Here is a 17,891-nt window from a genome sequence, read left to right on the forward strand (position 1 = left end):
CAGAGAAGCAAGAGCCAAATTTATGCAATCTGTCTGTATAATTTAATCTTTTAAACCCTGGTATTAATTTGGAGGGTGCAAGAAGTTGAAGGAGATACCAGCCTAGCGAGGCAAATAACTGTAAAATCATCGATTTAGCAATGCCACACAATTCCCAAGGTATTGCTTAGAAAATATGCTTGGGCAACAAATGCTGGCGAAGCCAGCAACATCTATATCCTGTGAAAAAAATATGAAAAACAGTGCTGAATCAACATTTGCAGGATCACAAATGGGAATGTTTATTACAATGTAAACTAATCTTAAAAATATAAAAGATTATTACAGAAATTTAAAAACATGAAATAAAAAAATAAACAGAATTACATTTGGCTTCAGAAGCTTCCCGATGTAAAATAATTAGCTCCTATCAAATAATAAGTGCAAATATGACAACTTGATAATACTCAAAATCACAGCAACTATGGTATCCTTCACCATAATGAATATTTCAGGTTTGAGACAATTCCAACGTGGGCCAAAGACCGCAGCCCAGGTCAGGGTTGTGCCCCTTGTTAATTCCTTGTGTTTTCCCCTCCTTGAATGTTGCGGGCATGGAGGTTTGGAAAGAGCTGCTTTTCACACTGTTGCCTGTAGTGGATAAATCCTAATCCAAGTGATGATCTGGATTAGTTGCTCCAAATGTCAGAATTAAAGGAAACCTGGAAATCAAGTGCTCTGTGCTACACGGTCCTACGGACCCATGATACACAGGTTCAACTGTGTGTGAAACCTCTGAAATCCAAATTCAAACCAAACTTGTCCCCCGTCTCAGAAACTGTGCCGAGATTAACATAGTAAACCAGTCCAAAACTGGACATTGGGTTGTCCCTCAAGCAAAAGCAGGCCTGAAGAAAGCACTTTACAATAAATGGCACTGGAGATAATTTAGAGTTGCTGTGCTAAACCTGGGGAAAATCTTGCTTTTGTTTCTTATAGAGCATGGGGTTTAAGCTCATCACACACCAGGTGTATTTGTGAAACAGAACAAATATTGCTGGTGCGTACAATATTTTGAATTATCAGGGTCAACTAGGGTTGCTCTCTAATTTGTAATATTGCTAAAATGATCAAAACTTGGAAACTATACATTGGTCTAATGGCCAATCAGGTGCAAGAAACAACTGAAAAACAAAAGTAAGATTTCTAATAAACCATTCTTCTTTAAAATGTGCTTTAAGTCCCAAATCAAACTTTTTTAAAAAAAGTTCCAAGCACATTGAAACTCTCAACATTAAGTAGCATAAAATACAGAATTATTTAAAAAAGAAATTCAGAACATAGCGCTATTAATGAAGGCCCCTTTCCCTGGAGTTGCTAATCTGGGCTCCCTTTGTGTAGTTTAACTCTTCACATACACAGGTTTTAAAAAAAATTAATCTTACAACATGGAATTATTTTCTCAAGTATTTGAACTTCTACGGTTACAGAAAACCAGATGACAGATTTACCCTGCCCTCATTGGATGTGAAAATTTCAATTATTATAATTAAGCCCAGGCGAACGGGTGAGTCCCAAAATACTATGGCTGAATGTGGGAGAGAAGGTTCTAAATTGTTTCACAAGAATTCTCAACTAGCAGCTCCCTTTTTCATTGATTCCAGCAGCTTTTAACAAATACACGTCTTAACACCTTATTTTCCACACACACACCCAAACTGTTGTACTGACAACTCTGCTAAAGTTACACCTACAAATAAATCAAAGTATTAATTTGAGGTATCATTACAATACAATTTCTTTCATAATTGCTGCTGATGGTGATCAGAGATCAAAATATTTTTATTGTGTTAGTACCATACATTATTTGCACTGATTCAGGGAGCTGTACATCCCATGTTATAACCCAAACCATGTTACCATGGAAATCACAACGACAGTACTGCTACAAAACTGGATTGATCTGGAGTGGTTACCAATGGCAGCGCTGGAAATACACTGCAGGTCCTTCAGCAAATAAGTCATTGTTTGAAATGAAGTTCCTATCTTGGATCTTTTCACTTGAGGACAACGTATTCCCAGCATTTTCTGTCTGTAGTGTTCAAACCTTGCCTCAGGTTTGTGCCCATGAACAAGTTTACCTGCAGAATTGCAATATCCAGTGATTCTGTCTGCAGTTTTAGTGTTTGAACAAAATGCCATAGAAACAAAATAATAGTTTGTGTTAATTTTCTGATTGATTGGTTAGTAAGCATCTCTGATTTTGCCTCGTTAGTGTTTTTCTGTTTTGTGCCTTTTCCAGACCATCCTTTTGATATTGATCTGCTTGACAATGAACTCTGTGCAAAGTCAACCAACTGCAAAACTGAATAAAATGTTCAACTGGCTTCATGTATTGCAAAATGCTCAGACTGCTGGAGGCCCAACTGCAGAAGCTTAGCTAATATAAAATAAACCCTTCCCTTTCACTGCTTCCCTCTCGCATTAACACAGATATACAAACACTGCAGTTAATTCCACAATTAACAAAAGTCTACTTTAACCGGGTGCAAGTAGCGCTGTGAATTATAGACTAACGTCAGGGGCTGAGGTCCTTCAGTGGCTGTCGCTTGTTAATTTGACGCCGGTTTGGCAGGTGAATGAGTGGGGTACTGGCACCAAGGAACGTCCTGCCTTATCAGATGGCCCCTGAAAATCAAAGTCATTGCAGCGCAGGAGGGGGGGGGGAAAGATTCTGGAATGTTGCACTGTGAGGAAGGGGATCACATCGTCATGTTGTGCTGCCTCAGTTTCATCAATAGAAAATCATGGCTTAAGTTGTGTCGTGTGATGATTCCAACAATCTAATGCAAAAGTAAAATAAAAATAGATTTAATAGATAGGATTTCATAAGAATCTGCATACACATTCAGTTCCTGGCAATGCCTTTCCTCTCCTCCTCCCTATATTTATTTTGTCAATCTTGTCACCGAATCACATCCATTCCACAACTCTAAAGTGATTTTCATTAGGTATCATAATGCCAATAGGCATATTTACTGATTTGAGGAATCATTGATCACTCCCATCAACTTCCATGAGGAGAATCTGATTAAATTCCACCTCAATCCCTGAAGGTACTCGGGTCAAGCCCATATGAAATTGACCAATTACTGCCCAGTCAGTTCCATTTCACAGATGGGATTCTAGCATCTTCTGCTATTGCGATTCACAGACTGTTTGAATATCTGGCGCTGATCCTACTCCAGAATCCTGCTGCAAAATCAGGTTGAGCTGGATTATGATCTAGAGTAAAACAGCAACCAGGGTGTGGAGCTGAAATGGTGATTAAAAGCTTGCAGTTTTCCCCATTTCAAGTTCTCCCCTAAGCCACCAAAGAAATTCACTGGTGTTGGTACAAACAGGTCCAACCACATTAAAACATTCAGAAAACAGGATCCCTGTGACAATGCTCCCAAGATTTCATTAATAATGCAAGGAAATCATTAAACATGTCTGTCTGACAAGTGCGGGACCTGGAGCATAGATATTTGATAGTGAGTGGGGTGCTGGAGGGGACGCCTATGGTGCGAGTGAACATATGTGCGCCGAATTGGGACAATGTGGGGTTTGTGAAGGGTATACTGGGAACGGTCCCGGACTTAAATATGCATCAGTTGAATATGGATGGAGATTTTAATTCTTTGATGGAACCGAGAGTGGGCAGGTTGAGCGCCAAGTCAATGGGAGGGTTATGGATGGTGAAGGAGCTGGGAGGGTTTATGGACAATATGAGAATGGAGGTTTAAGAACCGGCAGGGGGGGGGGGGTACTCTTTCTCACACGTGTATAACAGGTATTCGAAAATTTATTTATTTGAAGTAAGTCGAGCGGTGTTGATTGTTGATAGGGGTGGTGGGGTGGAGAATGCGGGCATCGTGATTTCGGATCTCGCTGGAGGGGATGCTTGGGTTCGGGGCAAGTGTAGCGGCTGGGATGCAAGCTGGATTCGGGTCTTTTGGCATATAAGGGATTTTGTGAAAGGGGGGGTCAGCGATTGGGGATTACATGGAGATTAATCAGAATGGGGAGGTGTTGGCAGCCAAGTTTTGGGAGGCGTTGAAGGAGGGCAGGCTTCAATCAAGTCAAGGCGATTTTCTTGAAGAAGCAGGTGAAGTTTGGTCTGCTGTACCCGGCGCGTCTGTGGGTTACGCATGAAGACCAATATCATTATTTTGAGTCGCCCGATGAGGCTCTGGACTTTGCAAAAAGAAACGGACTGGTGGGAGTTTGAGAACTTTTCGACTCAGTGACAACATGTTGGCCTATCTTGGGCCCTTTTTCCTTTTCTGTTTTTCTCTTGGGCGGGGGGGGGGGGGGGGGGGGGGGGGGGGGTTGTTTGTTTTTCTTTTCTCCCCCTTGGTTTTTTTTTTCTCTGTTGTTAAATTGACTGTGCCTTCTCGTATTGTTTTGTGTCAGTCTTTTTTGGAGCTCTGTTTAGGGGAAAAGGAAGGGGGGGGGGGAGAGAAAGAGTCGATTTTCCGTTTGTTTTTGGTTCTTTATTGGGGTAGATGTTGGCAATGTTCCTTTTGTGTTTTATCTTGTGTGTTTTTACTGATGTGCACTTTGGTGGGATGGAGGTGTGCCTGTCTGGGTTTCAGTGGGTGGTGCTTTTGTTTTTTGTGTTTTCTTGCTGCGGGGTGTTTGTTTGGGGATTGTTGGATGAGGGAGTTTGTTTACAGGAGTGGCGGGAGGGGAGCGAGGGAACAATGGGTGGGAGACTTCTTGGCGCCAGAGGCGGGGGTCACCAAGCTAGCTGGGCGAGCTAGCTCACGGAAGCACAGTGGCGGGTGTGTATATGCTTAGTGTATTAGTTGGGTTGGGATTTGGAGTAGTATTGTTTGGGGGGGGGGGGGGAGATGGGTTTTGCTGAGGTGGGAGGGACTTTGATGGAATGTCACTAAGGGGGTCGGGGGTGGAGGCAGCCGCGGGGCGGGCCGGAGGAGGTGCGGCGCATGGGCTAGAGACGGGCCCAAGAAAGGGGATGGCTAACCGGCGGGGGGGGGGGTCACTTTTCCCCCCAACTAGGCTGGAATGTACGGGGGCTAAATGAGCCGGTAAAGAGGGCACGTGTGTTTGCGCACCTGAGGAGACTGAAGGCGGACGTGATGATGCTGCAGGAGACACATCTTAAAGTAGTGGATCAGGTCAGGTTGAGGAAAGGTTGAGTTAGTCAGGTTTTCCACTCTGGGCTGGATTCAAAGACAAGAGGGGCTGCGATTTTGATTAACAAGTGGGTGGCATTTGAAGTGGGGAGGATAGTCTCGGATGTGGGAGGTCGATATATCATAGTTAGTGGCAAGCTGCAAGGGATGAAGGTAGTGTTGGTCAATGTATACGTGCCAAATGGGGACGATGGGGATTTTATAAAGAGGGTGCTGGGGAAGATTCCGGACCTGGATTCGCACAGGCTGATTATGGGTGGGGATTTCAACACAGTTATTGATGCCGGTCATGCTCGAGAACGGGCAGGGTGCCAGCAATGGCAAAGTAGCTGAAAGGGTTCATGGAGCAGATGGGGGGGGGGGGGGGGGGGGGGATCCATGGAGATTTAGGCAGCCGAGTGCCAAGGAATTTTCTTTTTTCTCCCACATACACAAGGTGTACTCCCGGATAGATTCCTTTGTTCTGGGCAGGGCCCTGTTGACGGGGGTGGTGGACACGGGGTATTCGGCGATTCCGATTTCGGACCATGCTTCGCACTGGGTGGACCTGCAGGTCAGTATGGATAGCAAGCAGCGCCCACAATGGAGGTTGGATGTGCGGCTGTTGTCCGACGAAGCAGTGTGCGAGAGGTTGAGGAAGTGCATGCTGAACAACCTGCAGGTAAACGATACGGGGGAGGTCTCAGCAGCAGTGGTCTGGGAAACACCGAAGGCAGTGATGAGAGGAGAGCTGATCTCGATCCGGGCTCACAGGGACAGGACGGATAAGGCAGAAACGGACCGACTGGAAGAAGAGATTCTACGAGTGGATAGGATGTATGCGGAGGCTCCAGAGGCAAGGCTTTTAAGGGAATGCCGGAAGCTGCAGGCGGAATTTGGTTTATTAACCACCGGGAGGGCAATGGAACAGCTCAGAAAGGTGAAGGGGGTGATCTACGAGCACTGGGAGAAGGCCAGCAGAATGTTTGCACAGCAGCTCAGAAAGAGAAAGGCAGCTAGGGAAATAGGGAAAGTTGTTGACGGGGATGGGAACTTAGTTGGGGACTCGGCAGGGGTGAGCAAGGCCTTTCGGGACTTTTATAGTAGGTTGTACAGATCTGAACCCTCTGGGGGGCCGGATGGGATGAGGCACTTTATGGATGGGTTGACTTTACCGATGGTGGATGGGGAGCTGGTAGAAGGACTGGGGGCCCCGATCGTGCTGGAGGAGATAGCGGAGTGTTTGAAGGCCATGCAGTCAGGTAAGGCCCCGTGACCGGACCGGTACCCAGTTGAGTTCTATAAAAGGTTCTCCGGAATATTGGGGCCGTGCTGTTGAAGGTCTTTAACAAGGCCAAGGAAAGAGGGGTTCTACCCCAGACAATGTCACAGGCCATGATCTCGCTCATTCTGAAAAGGGACAAGGACCCGGAGCTGTGTGGTTCTTACAGGCCGATATCCTTGCTGAACGTGGATGTCAAACTTCTGGCCAAAATTCTGACTTCTAGGATTGAGGACTGTGTACCGGACGTTATAGGGGAGGACCAGACTGGGTTCATTAAGGGTAGGTAGCTGGTGGCCAATGTAAGAAGGTTGCTAAACGTGATCATGATGGCCCCGGAAGGTAGGGAAGTTGAAGTGATGGTTGCGATGGACACGGAGAAAGCCTTTGACCGGGTCTAGTGGGATTACTTATGGGAGGTGCTGGAGTGGTTCGGGTTTGGAAAGGGCTTTGTTGACTGGGTTAGGTTGCTGTACCGGGCTCCGGTGGCTAGTGTACGGCCAAACAGGACTTCGGACTATTTCAGGCTACTCCGGGGGACGAGACAGGGATGTCCCCTCTCCCCACTGCTGTTTGCGCTGGCGATAGAGTCGCTGGCAATTGCTCTGAGGGCCTCAAGGGGCTGGAAGGGGTTCGGCTGGTTTTCGGGGTACAAGCTTAATATGGGGAAGAGCGAGTTGTTTGTGGTTCAGGCGAGAGGTCAGGAGAGGTGACTAGGGGATTTGCCGTTCAGAGTGGTGGGGGACAATTTCAGGTACCTGGGTACCCAGGTGGCGAGGGATTGGGACAGGCTACATAAATTGAACTTGGCCCGGCTGGTGGACCAGATGAAGGAGGATTTCCGGAGATGGGATGCGCTCCCGTTGTCTCTGGCGGGTAGGGTGCAGTCGGTAAAAATGATGGTCCTCCTGAGGTTCCTATTCGTTTTCCAGTGCCTCCCCATCTTCATCCCGCGGTTCTTTTTTAAGCGGACCAATAAGATTATCGTGGGCTGTGTGGGGGGGGGGGGGGGGGGGGCAAGCCCCCGCGGGTGAAGAGGGCAATGCTCGAGCGGAGCTGGGGGAGATGGAGGGCTGGCGCTGCCGAATTTCAGCAGTTAGTACTGGGCGGCTAATATAGCCATGTGAGGAGGTGGCTGGTGGGGGGGGAGCCGGCGTGGGTGTGCATGGAGGCGGCTTCTTGTAAGGGCACAAGTTTTGGGGCATTGGTGACAGCGCCCTTGCCGTTCCCGCCGGCGCGGTACTCCACCAGTCCAGTGGTGGTGGCGGCCTTAAGGGTCTGGGGGCAGTGGAGGAGACATGTGGGAGCAGAGGGGGCATCGGTATGGTCCCCAATCTGCGATAACCACCGGTTTGCCCTGGGGAGGATGGACGGGGTGTTCTGAATTTGGCGGAGAGCGGGGATTGAGAGGATGGGAGACTTGTTCTTGGAAGGAAGCTTCCCGAGTGTGAGGGCACTGGAAGAGAAGTTTGCATTGCCGGGGGAAATGAATTCCGATATTTACAGGTACGGGACTTTTTGCGGAAGCAGGTACCAACCTTCCCACTCCTGCCGCAAAGGGGGATTCAGGATAGGGTGATCTCTAGAGGACAGATAGGAGAGGGGAGCGTCTCGGACATATATATATATATATAGAGCTCATGGGATGGGAGGAGATGCAGACCGAGGAGCTGAAGCGAACGTGGGAGGAGGAGCTGGGGGGGGGAGAGATAGAGGAGGGCCTCTGGGCGGACGCATTAGGAAGGGTCAATACTACCGCAACATGTGCCAGGCTCAGCCTGATCCAATTTAAGGTTGTTCACCGGGCACACATGACAGTGGGCCCGGATAAGCAGATTCTTTGGGGTGGAGGACAGGTGTGCGAAGTGTGCGGGGGAGGCCAGCGAATCATGTCCATATGTTCTGGGCATGCCCAAAACTGAGGGGATTTTGGCCGGGGTTTGCTCACGCCATGTACACAGTATTAAATATGAGGGTGGCAATTAGTCCGGAGGTGGCGATTTTTGGGGTATCGCAGGACCGGGAATCCAGGAGAGAGAGGCGGATGTTCTGGCCTTTGCTTCCTGGTAGCCCGGAGGCGTATATTTCTGGCATGGAGGGACTCAAAGCCCCCGAAATCGGAGACCTGGCTTTCAGACATGGCAGGCATCCTCTTCCTGGAGAAAATTAAGTTCGTCATGAGAGGGTCTCTGCTGGGGTTCGCCCGGAGATGGCAACCATTCGTCGACTTCCTCGCAGAGAACTAATCCTCAGCAGAAAAAAGGGGGGGGGGGTTAGGTTAGCGTAGGTTAGGTGGTAAGTAATGGCAAGACCTGTGGGAGAAGGACATGGAATTTGCACTATTTTTACATTTTTTCTTGTTATGTATATTGTTGATTTTGTTGCTGTTGAAATGCCAAAGAAATACCTCAACAAAACATTCATTAAAAGAAAAAGTGTTGGATAGCATTGTTGCTTCACAGCTCCATGGTCCCACGTTCGATTCCCGGTTTAGGACACTGTCTGTGCGGAGTCTGCACGTCCTCCCCGTGTCTACTTGGGTTCCCTCCGGGTGCTCCGGTTTCCTCCCACAGTCCAAAGATGTGCAGGTTAGGTGGATTGACCATGCTAAATTGCCCTTAGTGTCCAAAACATTAGTTGGGGTTACTGGGTTATGGAGATAGGGTGGAGGCCTGTGCTTAAGTAGGGTGCTCTTTCCAAGGGTCGGTGCAGACTCGATGGGCCAAATGGCCTCCTTCTGCACTGCAAACTCTATGAAAGGTGGTGGGGCAGTTACGGAGGGAGGGGGGTGCAATATGAATATGGAGAGAAGGCGAGCCGTATTCTGGCCCATCAGCTGCGGAGGCAGGCTGCGTCCAGGGAAATTCTACGGGTGCGAACAGAGAAGGGGCAGGTAGTGTCAGAGCTGGGGGGGGGGATAAATGAGTTGTTCAGGGGGTATCATGAGAAGCTGTACAGGGCAAGTTGGGTGGAGAGGAAGGGAATGTGGGACGATTTTTAGTTGGGTTGGAGTTTCCAAGGTTGGAGGAAAAGAGACAGGCTTTGGAGGAGATGAAGGGGATGAAGTCGAGGAAGGCCCCGGGGCCAGACGGCTTTCCGGCCACGTTTTACAAGGCGTTTGCGGCAGAGTTGGCACCTCATTTGTTGAGGATGTTTAGTGAGGTGTTGGAGAAGGGGAAGCTGCCAGAGACACTGACACGGGTGTTGATCGCGCTAATCCCGAAGAAGGGGAAGGATCCATTGGAGTGTGGGTCCACCAGAGGAGGATTCTGGGAGAAGTCAGCTTAGTCACCTCGACTGTACTGTGGTGTCAAGGAGCGGTTAGAAAATCGAACCGTGACATCACAGCCAGCAGGTAAGTGATTGGTTGGTGACTGGTAGGTAATTTTTATTTTTAAATTTTATTTTCTATTTTCTTTTCTCTTATTCTCTCTTGGCATTGTTGTAAAGTTAACTTAAGGGTTAAGTCATGGCAGAAGATCGCAGACCCGTGTCATGCTCCTCCTGTATGATGTGGGAATTCAGGGACCCTTCCGATGTCCCTGACTCCGTCACGTGCAGGAAGTGTGTCCAACTGCAGCTCCTGTCAGACCGCTTGACGGCTCTGGAGCTGCTAGTGATTTCACTTCAGAGCATCCATGAGGCTGAGGAAATCATGGATCGCACATTCAGCAAGTTCGTCACACCACAGATAAAAATTACTCAGGAAGATAGGGAATGGGTGACCACCGGACAGAGGAAGAGTAGGAAGGCAGTGAGGGATCCCCTGCGGTCATCTCCCTCCAAAACAGATATACCGTCTTGGATACAGTTGGGGGAGATGGCTCACCATGGGAAGGCGGCTGCAGCCAGGTTCATTGCACCCCTTGGCTGGCTCTGCTGCACAGGCGGGCAGGAAAAAGAGTGGCAGAGCTATACTGATAGGGGATTCAAATGTAAGGGGAACAGATAGGTGTTTCTGCGGCTGCAAACAAGTCTCAAGGATGGTGTGTTGCCTCCCTGGTGCAAAGATCAAGGGTGCCTTGGAGCGGCTGCAAGGCATTCTGGATGGTGAGGATGAACAGCCAGTTGCCGTGGTGCACATAGGCACCAACGAGGTAAAAAAACGGGATGAAGTTCTAAAAGCTAAATTTAGCAAGTTAGGAGTTAAACTAAAAAGCAGGACCTCAAAGGTAGTAATCTCAGGATTGCTACCAGTGCCACGTGCGAGTCAGATTGGGCTAATCAAACTGGTAGCAATGCGATGGAGGAGGATTTCCTGGAATGTATAAGGGATGGTTTTCTCGACCAATGTGTCGAGGAACCAACTAGAGAGCAGGCTATCCTAGACTGGGTATTGTGCAATGAGAGAGGATCAATTAGCAACATTGTGGTGCGAGATCCTTTCGGAAAGAGTGACCATAATATGGAAGAATTCTTCATGAAGGTGCAGAGTGACACAATTAAATCTGAGACTAGGGTCCTGAGCTTAAAGAAAGCTAACTTTGATGGCATGAGACGTGCATTGGCTAGGATAAGATGGCAAAGGATACTTAAGGGCTTGACGGTGGACAGGTAATGGCAGCCATTTAAAGAACACATGGAGGAACTTCAACAATTGTACATCCCTGTCTGGTTCAACAGTAAGACGGGGAAGGTGGGCTGAACCATGACTAACAAGGGAAATCAGAGATAGTGTTAAAGCCAAAGAGGAGGCATATAAAATGAAATGAAATGAAAAATGAAAATCGCTTATTGTCACAAGTAGGCTTCAAATGAAGTTACTGTGAAAAGCCCCTAGTCGCCACATTCCGGCGCCTGTTTGGGGACGCTGGTACGGGAAAATGGCCAGAAAAAGCAGCAAGCCTGAGGACTGGGAGAAATTTAAAATTCAGCAGAGGAGGACAAAGGGTTTAACTCAGAAGGGGAAAATAGAATACGAGAGTAAGCTTGTAGAAAACATGAAAACAGACTGCAAAAGCTTCTACAGATATGTGAAGAGAAAAAGATTGGTGGAGAAAAATGTAGGTCATAGAATTTACAGTGCAGAAGGAGACCATTCAGCCCATCAAGTCTGCACTGGCCCTTGGAAAGAGTACCCCACTTAAGCGCACGCTTCCACCCTATCCCCGTAACCCAACCCAACCTTTTGGACACTAAGGGGCAATACAGCATGACCAATTCACCTAATCTGCACATCTTGGACTGTGGGAGGTGTCCGGAGCACCCGGAGGAAACCCACGCAAACACAGGGAGAAAGTGACAAACTCCACACAGTCACACGGAACTCTGGAGCTGTGAGGCAGCAGTGCTAATCACTGTGTCATCACTAACAGGTCCCTTACAGTTAGAATCAGGTGAATTCATAATGGGCAACAAAGAGATGGCAGACCAGTTGAACAAATACTTTGGATCTGTCTTCACTAAGGAGGACACAATTAACCTTCCATAAATACTAGGGGACAGAGGGTCTAATATGAAGGTGGAACTGAAGGAAATCCTTATTAGCCAGGAAATTGTATTGGAGAAATTGATGGGATTAAAACCCGACAAGTTCCCAGGGTCTGATGCTTAAGGAAGTAGCCCTAGAAATAGTGGATGCATTGGTTATCATTTTCCAGCATTTTATAGACTCTGAAACAGTTCCAATGTCCATTGGATTGGAGGGTAGCTAATGTAACCCCATTTTTAAAAAAAGGAGGGAGAGAGAAAACGGGGAATTGTAGACCGGTTAGCCTGACATCGGTGGTGGGGAAAATGCTGGAGGCAATTACTAAGGATGAAATAACTGAGTATTTGGAAAGCGGGGACAGGATTGGTGCAAGTCAGCATGGATTCACTAAAGGGAAATCATGCTTGACAAATCTTCTGGAATTTTTTGAGGATGTGACCAGTCGAGTGGACAAGGGTGAACCAGTGGATGTTGTGTATCTGGACTTTGACAAGGTCCCAGACAAGAGATTAGTGAGCAAAATTAAAACTCACGGTATTGGGGGTAGTTTATTGACGTGGATAGAGAACTGGTTGGCAGACAGGAAGAAGCGAGTGGGGATAAGCTGGTCCTTTTCAGAATGGCAGACACTGACTAGTGGGGTACCGCAGGGCTCAGTGCTGAGACCCCAGCTGTTCACAATATACATTAATGATTTAGATGAAGGAATTGCATACACTACCTCCAAATTTGCAGAACACAAAGCTGGGTGGCAGTGTGTGCTGTGAGGAGGATGCAAACAGGCAGCAGGGTGACTTGGACAGGCTGGCTCAGTGGGCAAATGCAATATAATGTAGGTAAATGTGAGGTTATCCACTTGGTGGCAAAAACAGGGAGGCAGATTATTATCTGGCAGGTTAGGAAAGGGGAAGTGCAACGAGACCTGGGTGTGATGATGGAACAGTCACTGAAGGTTGGCATGCAGGTACTGCAGGCGGTGACGAAAGCTGATGACATGCAGGCCTTCACTGAGGGAGGATTGGAGTATAGGAATCGGGATGTCTTGCTGCACACCTGGAGTATTGTGTGCAGTTTCGGTCTCCTGGTTTGAGGAAGGACATTCTTGCTATTGAGGGTGTCCAATGAAGGTTCACCGGACTAATTCACGGGATGGCAGGACAGACATATGAACAAAGACTGGATCAACTGGGCTTGTGCTCACTGGAGTTTCGAAGAATGAGGGGGATCTCATAGAAACATATAAAATCCTGTTGGGACTGGACAGGCTAGATGCAGGAAGAATGTTCCCTATGTTGGGGACATCCAGAACTAGGGGTCACAGCCTAAGAATAAGGGGTAAGCCATTCAGGACTGAGATAAGGAGGAACTTCTCTCAGAGAGTTGTGAGCTTGTGGAATTCTCTACCACAGGAAGCTGTTGGGGCCAGTGTTGGATATATTCAAGAGGGAGCTGGACGTGGCCCTTGCAGCTAAAGGGATCAAGAGATATGGAGAGAAAGAGGGTGTGGGAAATGAATTTGCATGATCATATTGAATGGTGGTGCAGACTCGAAGGGCCGAATGGCCTACTCCTGCACCTACGTTCCTACATATTGGCCAATTTCATTGTTGAATACAGATGTGACAGTTTTGGTGGCGGGGAGGTTGGAAGGATGTGTGCTAGGGGTGGTCACTGAGGATCAAACGGGCAGGCAGTTCTCTAGTACCATCAGGAGGCTGTTAAACATGGTTATGACTCCATCAGTGGGGCAGTTGCTGGAGATTATGGTCTCTATAGATGCAGGGAAGGCTTTTGATCAGGTGGAGTGAAGGTATTTATTTGAGGTCTTGGATAGGTTTGGGTTTGACCCGAAGTCTGTGGTGTGGGTACGTTCGTTGTATGAGCCCTGGTGGCAAGTGTAGGTAAAAATTAGATGAGATCACGGAGGTTTCGACTGCATAGGGGAACAAGACAGGGGTGCCCACTGCTGTTGTTCGCGCTGGCGATAGAACCCGAGAAGGAGCCCTGAAGGGGTTCCAGTCTGAGGGTTATGGGGGCGGCTCCGCTGCAGCTAGCTCCGGGGAAGTGTATGGGAGCTCGGTCGACGGTCAGGGTGTGGAATCAGCTGTGGAGACACTAAGTTGGAGGGGATGTCAGTGTTGACACCGCTGTGCAGGAACCATAGGTTTATGCAGAGAGAGTTGGATGGATGTATGGGAAGCGGGACTAGTGAGGGCGAGGGACTTGTACTTGGAAAGGCAGTTTGCAGGTTTTGATGAGCTGCGGGAGAGGTTTGAGTTGCCGAGGGGGAGTGAATTTAGATATATGCAGGTGAGAGACTGAGCGCGATAGGAGTGGAGGGCGTTTCCCAGTACACCTTATTGGAGCAGATGCGGCTCCCAGATGAGTTGGGAGGAGGTAGGATTGGGATATATACAGGTGGTTGGGGGAGCGGGGAGTGGCGTAGTTGGTGAGGATCAAGAACAAATAGGGGGAAGAGTTGGGGGGGGGGGAAGAAAGGAGAGATAGGTTGGGGGCTGTGGTGCGAGGCAATGAATAGGGTGAATTCAACCTCCTCCTGTGCGAGGATGAGCTTGATTCAGTTCAAGGTGGTGCACAGGGTACATATGACCCGGGCGAGGATAAGTGGGTTCTTCCAAGGGGTAGCCGATGAGTGAGAGAAGTGTGGGTGGGGGCCGGCGAATCATGTGCACATGTTCTGGGGTTGCACAAAGCTGGAGAGATACTGGGAAGCGGTGTTTGGGACGTTATCTAAAACTGTGGGTCAGGCCAGACGCAACGGTGGTGATCTTTGGGGCATTTGAAGTGCTGGAGCTGTTGGAGGGGAAGGGGGCCGATGTTGTGGACTTTGCGTCTCTCGTTGGCCGGTGAAAGATCTTGCTAAATTGCAGGTCAGCTACACTGCTGGGGTTGCTGGTCTGACTGGGGGACCTGCACGATTTTCTCCGGTTGGAAAGATTAAACTTGAGTTGAGGAAGTCAGCGGAGGGTTGAGAGACTCGGTGGGGGTTGTTCACAGCGATGTTTGAGCAACTGTTCGTCGCTGCAGGTGGGGGGAAAAAGGGGGAAAAATTGTACAAACTGGACTGAGAGTTTGTGGAGTGTGTTTTTGTATATTTTGCTGTTTTGTTTTTTTTACACGCCTGCCTGACTAGCTGGAATAAATAATTTCTTTCAATTGAAGTTACATGCTCAGCATTAATCAGGTTCTAACTCACAATCCAAACTCAAAATATTAATTAACAAGTGTGCAAAGCAAGGATCAGAAGCACAGGTTACCCGTCAATCTCTGGGGTCTCCTATATTCGCTTTGTGTCTTTTTATTTTTACTAATATTTCACAGAAAGCAGAATAGCACCTGGAACTTTAGAAACAGTGGAAAATATTTTCAGGCAAACACCAAATTGGGGAACGTGCACAAGTCAGCAACAGCAGCAACATGTGCTGAACTCACTGACTGCATACACGCGGGCTCTGTTCTAACATCCCTCCCATTAGTTGATCCCCTGCCCTGCTGCCACATACCCACTGCCCTCCCATACTGATCCTGCTGCCCTGACCGACTGCTGAACCCCCAAGCTGACTCCTTCCGCCACACAAATCCCACTCACCTCTCCCACAGCGTTGACCACTGTCAGGTGTCTCAGTCCCATGGTGCGGAACAGGTTGAAGACCTGAGAAACATGCGTGTTTGGTGAGACTGTGTAAGGACAAGGATTCATGTATGGAGTGATATCCTGCAGCAGAGAAAATACAATTGTTTCAACACATGGTGACATACCGCACTTTAATGGAGAAACAGCAACTTACAAAGAAAACCGTAGTCATCTCCTCTTTTGTCTATTAACTGGTGGAGCACAACACAAATCTGCTTCCCAGACTCCAAAGCTCCAACAGACGAGTGTTTACCTTCAAACAAACAATGTCTGCAGTAGCTCAGTGGTTGACACCCTTGCCTTTGAGTCAGAAGATTGTAGGTTGAAGTCTCACTCCAGAAATATGAGCACATAATCTGGGCTAACACGGCCGGTGCTGTACGAAGGGACTGTTGTGCTATTGGAGGTGCTGTCTTTTAGATGAAATGTTGAAGTCCCATCTTCAGTGCACATAAAGATATTTCATAGATTTTCATAGAATTTACAGTGCAGAAGGAGGCCATTCGGCCCATCGAGTCTGCACCAGCTCTTGGAAAGAGCACCCTACCCGGGTCAACACCTCCACCCTATCCCCATAACCCAGTAACCCCACCCAACACTAAGGGCAATTTTGGACACTAAGGGCAATTTATCATGGCCAATCCACCTAACCTGCACATCTTTGGACTGTGGGAGGAAACCGGAGCACCCGGAGGAAATCCACGCACACACGGGGAGGATGTGCAGACTCCGCACAGACAGTGACCCAAGCCAGAATCGAACCTGGGACCCTGGAGCTGTGAAGCAATTGTGCTATCCACAATGCTACCGTGCTACAATGCTACCGTGCTTGAATATCATGGCAATATTCAAAGAGCTGGGGGTTCTTCCCGTTGGGTCAGCAGGCCTAGCCTGTCACCGTGCACTGTACATGACTGATGCCAGATCAGCAAGTCTGAACAAATCGGAAGGTCGTTAAAGGTGGTGGTGGGGTGCAGATAGCTATTATCAGCAACATGTAGATACTGATTGTGTTTTTAGACAATGTCACAAAGGGAAAGCATGTAGATGAGAAAGAAGAGAATCAAGGTTAGATCTTTCAGGGACTCCAGAGATAATGGTGCAGCAGCATGAAGAGAAGACATTACAGGTGATTCTACAAATTGATCAGTAGGAATGGAACCAGGTGAATACAGTTTCTCCCAGCTGGGTAATGAAGGACCGCCAGTGGAGGAGGATGATGCTGTCAACCATGTTGAAGGCTGTAGATAAGCCAAGAATAATGAGGGTGGCTAGTTTACCAGAGTCACAGCCATGTAGGATGATAAGGGCTGTGGCAGGGATGAAAACCCTGATTGCAGAGATTCAGAGGTGGAGTTGCGGGAAAGATGAGCATGGAATTAGGAGGCAAGAAAAGCATTTATGGATGAGCAAAATAGTGCAGATGCTGAAAATGTGAATTAAATACTCGGAAAATGCTGGAAATATTGAGATCAGGTCGCATTTGTGGAGAGATGGTCAATGTTTCAGGTGAATGGCCATTTTGTCAGAACACATTCAAGGACTTTGGAGGGACGATGCAGTAATTTTAGGGGTCAGAAGGATCAACGGTATATTTATTTATTGGGGAGAGCTGATGACAAATTATGGTGAAGGAAAAGTATCCAAGGAGAAGGAACTATTAACATCAGCTAGCATGGGGATGCCAGGAAAGGAAATTGGACAGTCAGCAGTTTAGTGCAGAGATGTTTGAGAGAACAGGAGGGTCTCATGAACAAGGCATGATGGAAGATGGGAGAGAAACTAGAGAACGGTACTGCTTTAAGGCTGGGGAGAGGAGGGAAAGGGGGAAGGGAGGGAAAGAGGGCAGGAGCTGAAAATTTGGCTTGGTGGGCTAGGGGAAGTGGCACAGACAGCCAAACAGATGGTTTCAATCTTAGTGACAATGCGGGTAGGGGGTGTGTGTGAGTGAAAGAGAGGAGTTTATGGAAACAGTTGACAGTGGAGAGGATGAGAATTAACTTTGCAGTCATGGATAATTGTGAGATAGTTAGTAAAGGCGGAGGATAATAGCACCCAATATATGTGGGCGGCACGGTGGCTAGCACTGCTGCCTCACAGCGCCTGGGACTTGGGTTGAATTCCGGCCTCGGGTAACTGTGGAGTTTGCACTTTCTCCCGTGGCTGCGTGGGTTTCCTCCGGGTGCTCCGGTTTCCTCCCACAGTCCAAAGATATGCAGGCTAGGTGGATTGGCCATGTTAAAGTGCCCTGTAGTGTGCAAAGATGTGCAAGTTCGGTGGGGATATGGGGATAGGGTGGGGGAATGGGCCTAGGTAGGATGTTCTTTCAGCGGGTCGGTGCAGATTCAATGGGCCGAATGG

The 17,891-nt window shown here is 48.1% G+C and overlaps 1 protein-coding gene across 2 annotated transcripts in view; it reads right to left on the reverse strand.

Annotated features, from left to right (window-relative positions):
- Positions 1–256: 256 nt before the first annotated feature.
- Positions 257–17,891, reverse strand: part of clcn6 (chloride channel 6) — an 80,825-nt gene continuing 63,190 nt past the window's right edge. For both annotated transcript variants that reach the window (XM_072478181.1, XM_072478182.1), the window contains 2 exons: positions 15,486–15,611; positions 257–2,822 (listed from right to left, as the gene is read on the reverse strand). In XM_072478181.1, the coding sequence (XP_072334282.1) occupies positions 2,742–2,822; positions 15,486–15,611 (207 nt within the window). In that variant the 3' untranslated portion in view covers positions 257–2,741. The remainder of the gene's footprint in view (positions 2,823–15,485; positions 15,612–17,891) is intronic.

The sequence above is a fragment of the Scyliorhinus torazame genome, chromosome 16 (genome assembly GCF_047496885.1).
Source record: "Scyliorhinus torazame isolate Kashiwa2021f chromosome 16, sScyTor2.1, whole genome shotgun sequence".
Classification (NCBI taxonomy): Eukaryota; Metazoa; Chordata; class Chondrichthyes; order Carcharhiniformes; family Scyliorhinidae; genus Scyliorhinus; species Scyliorhinus torazame.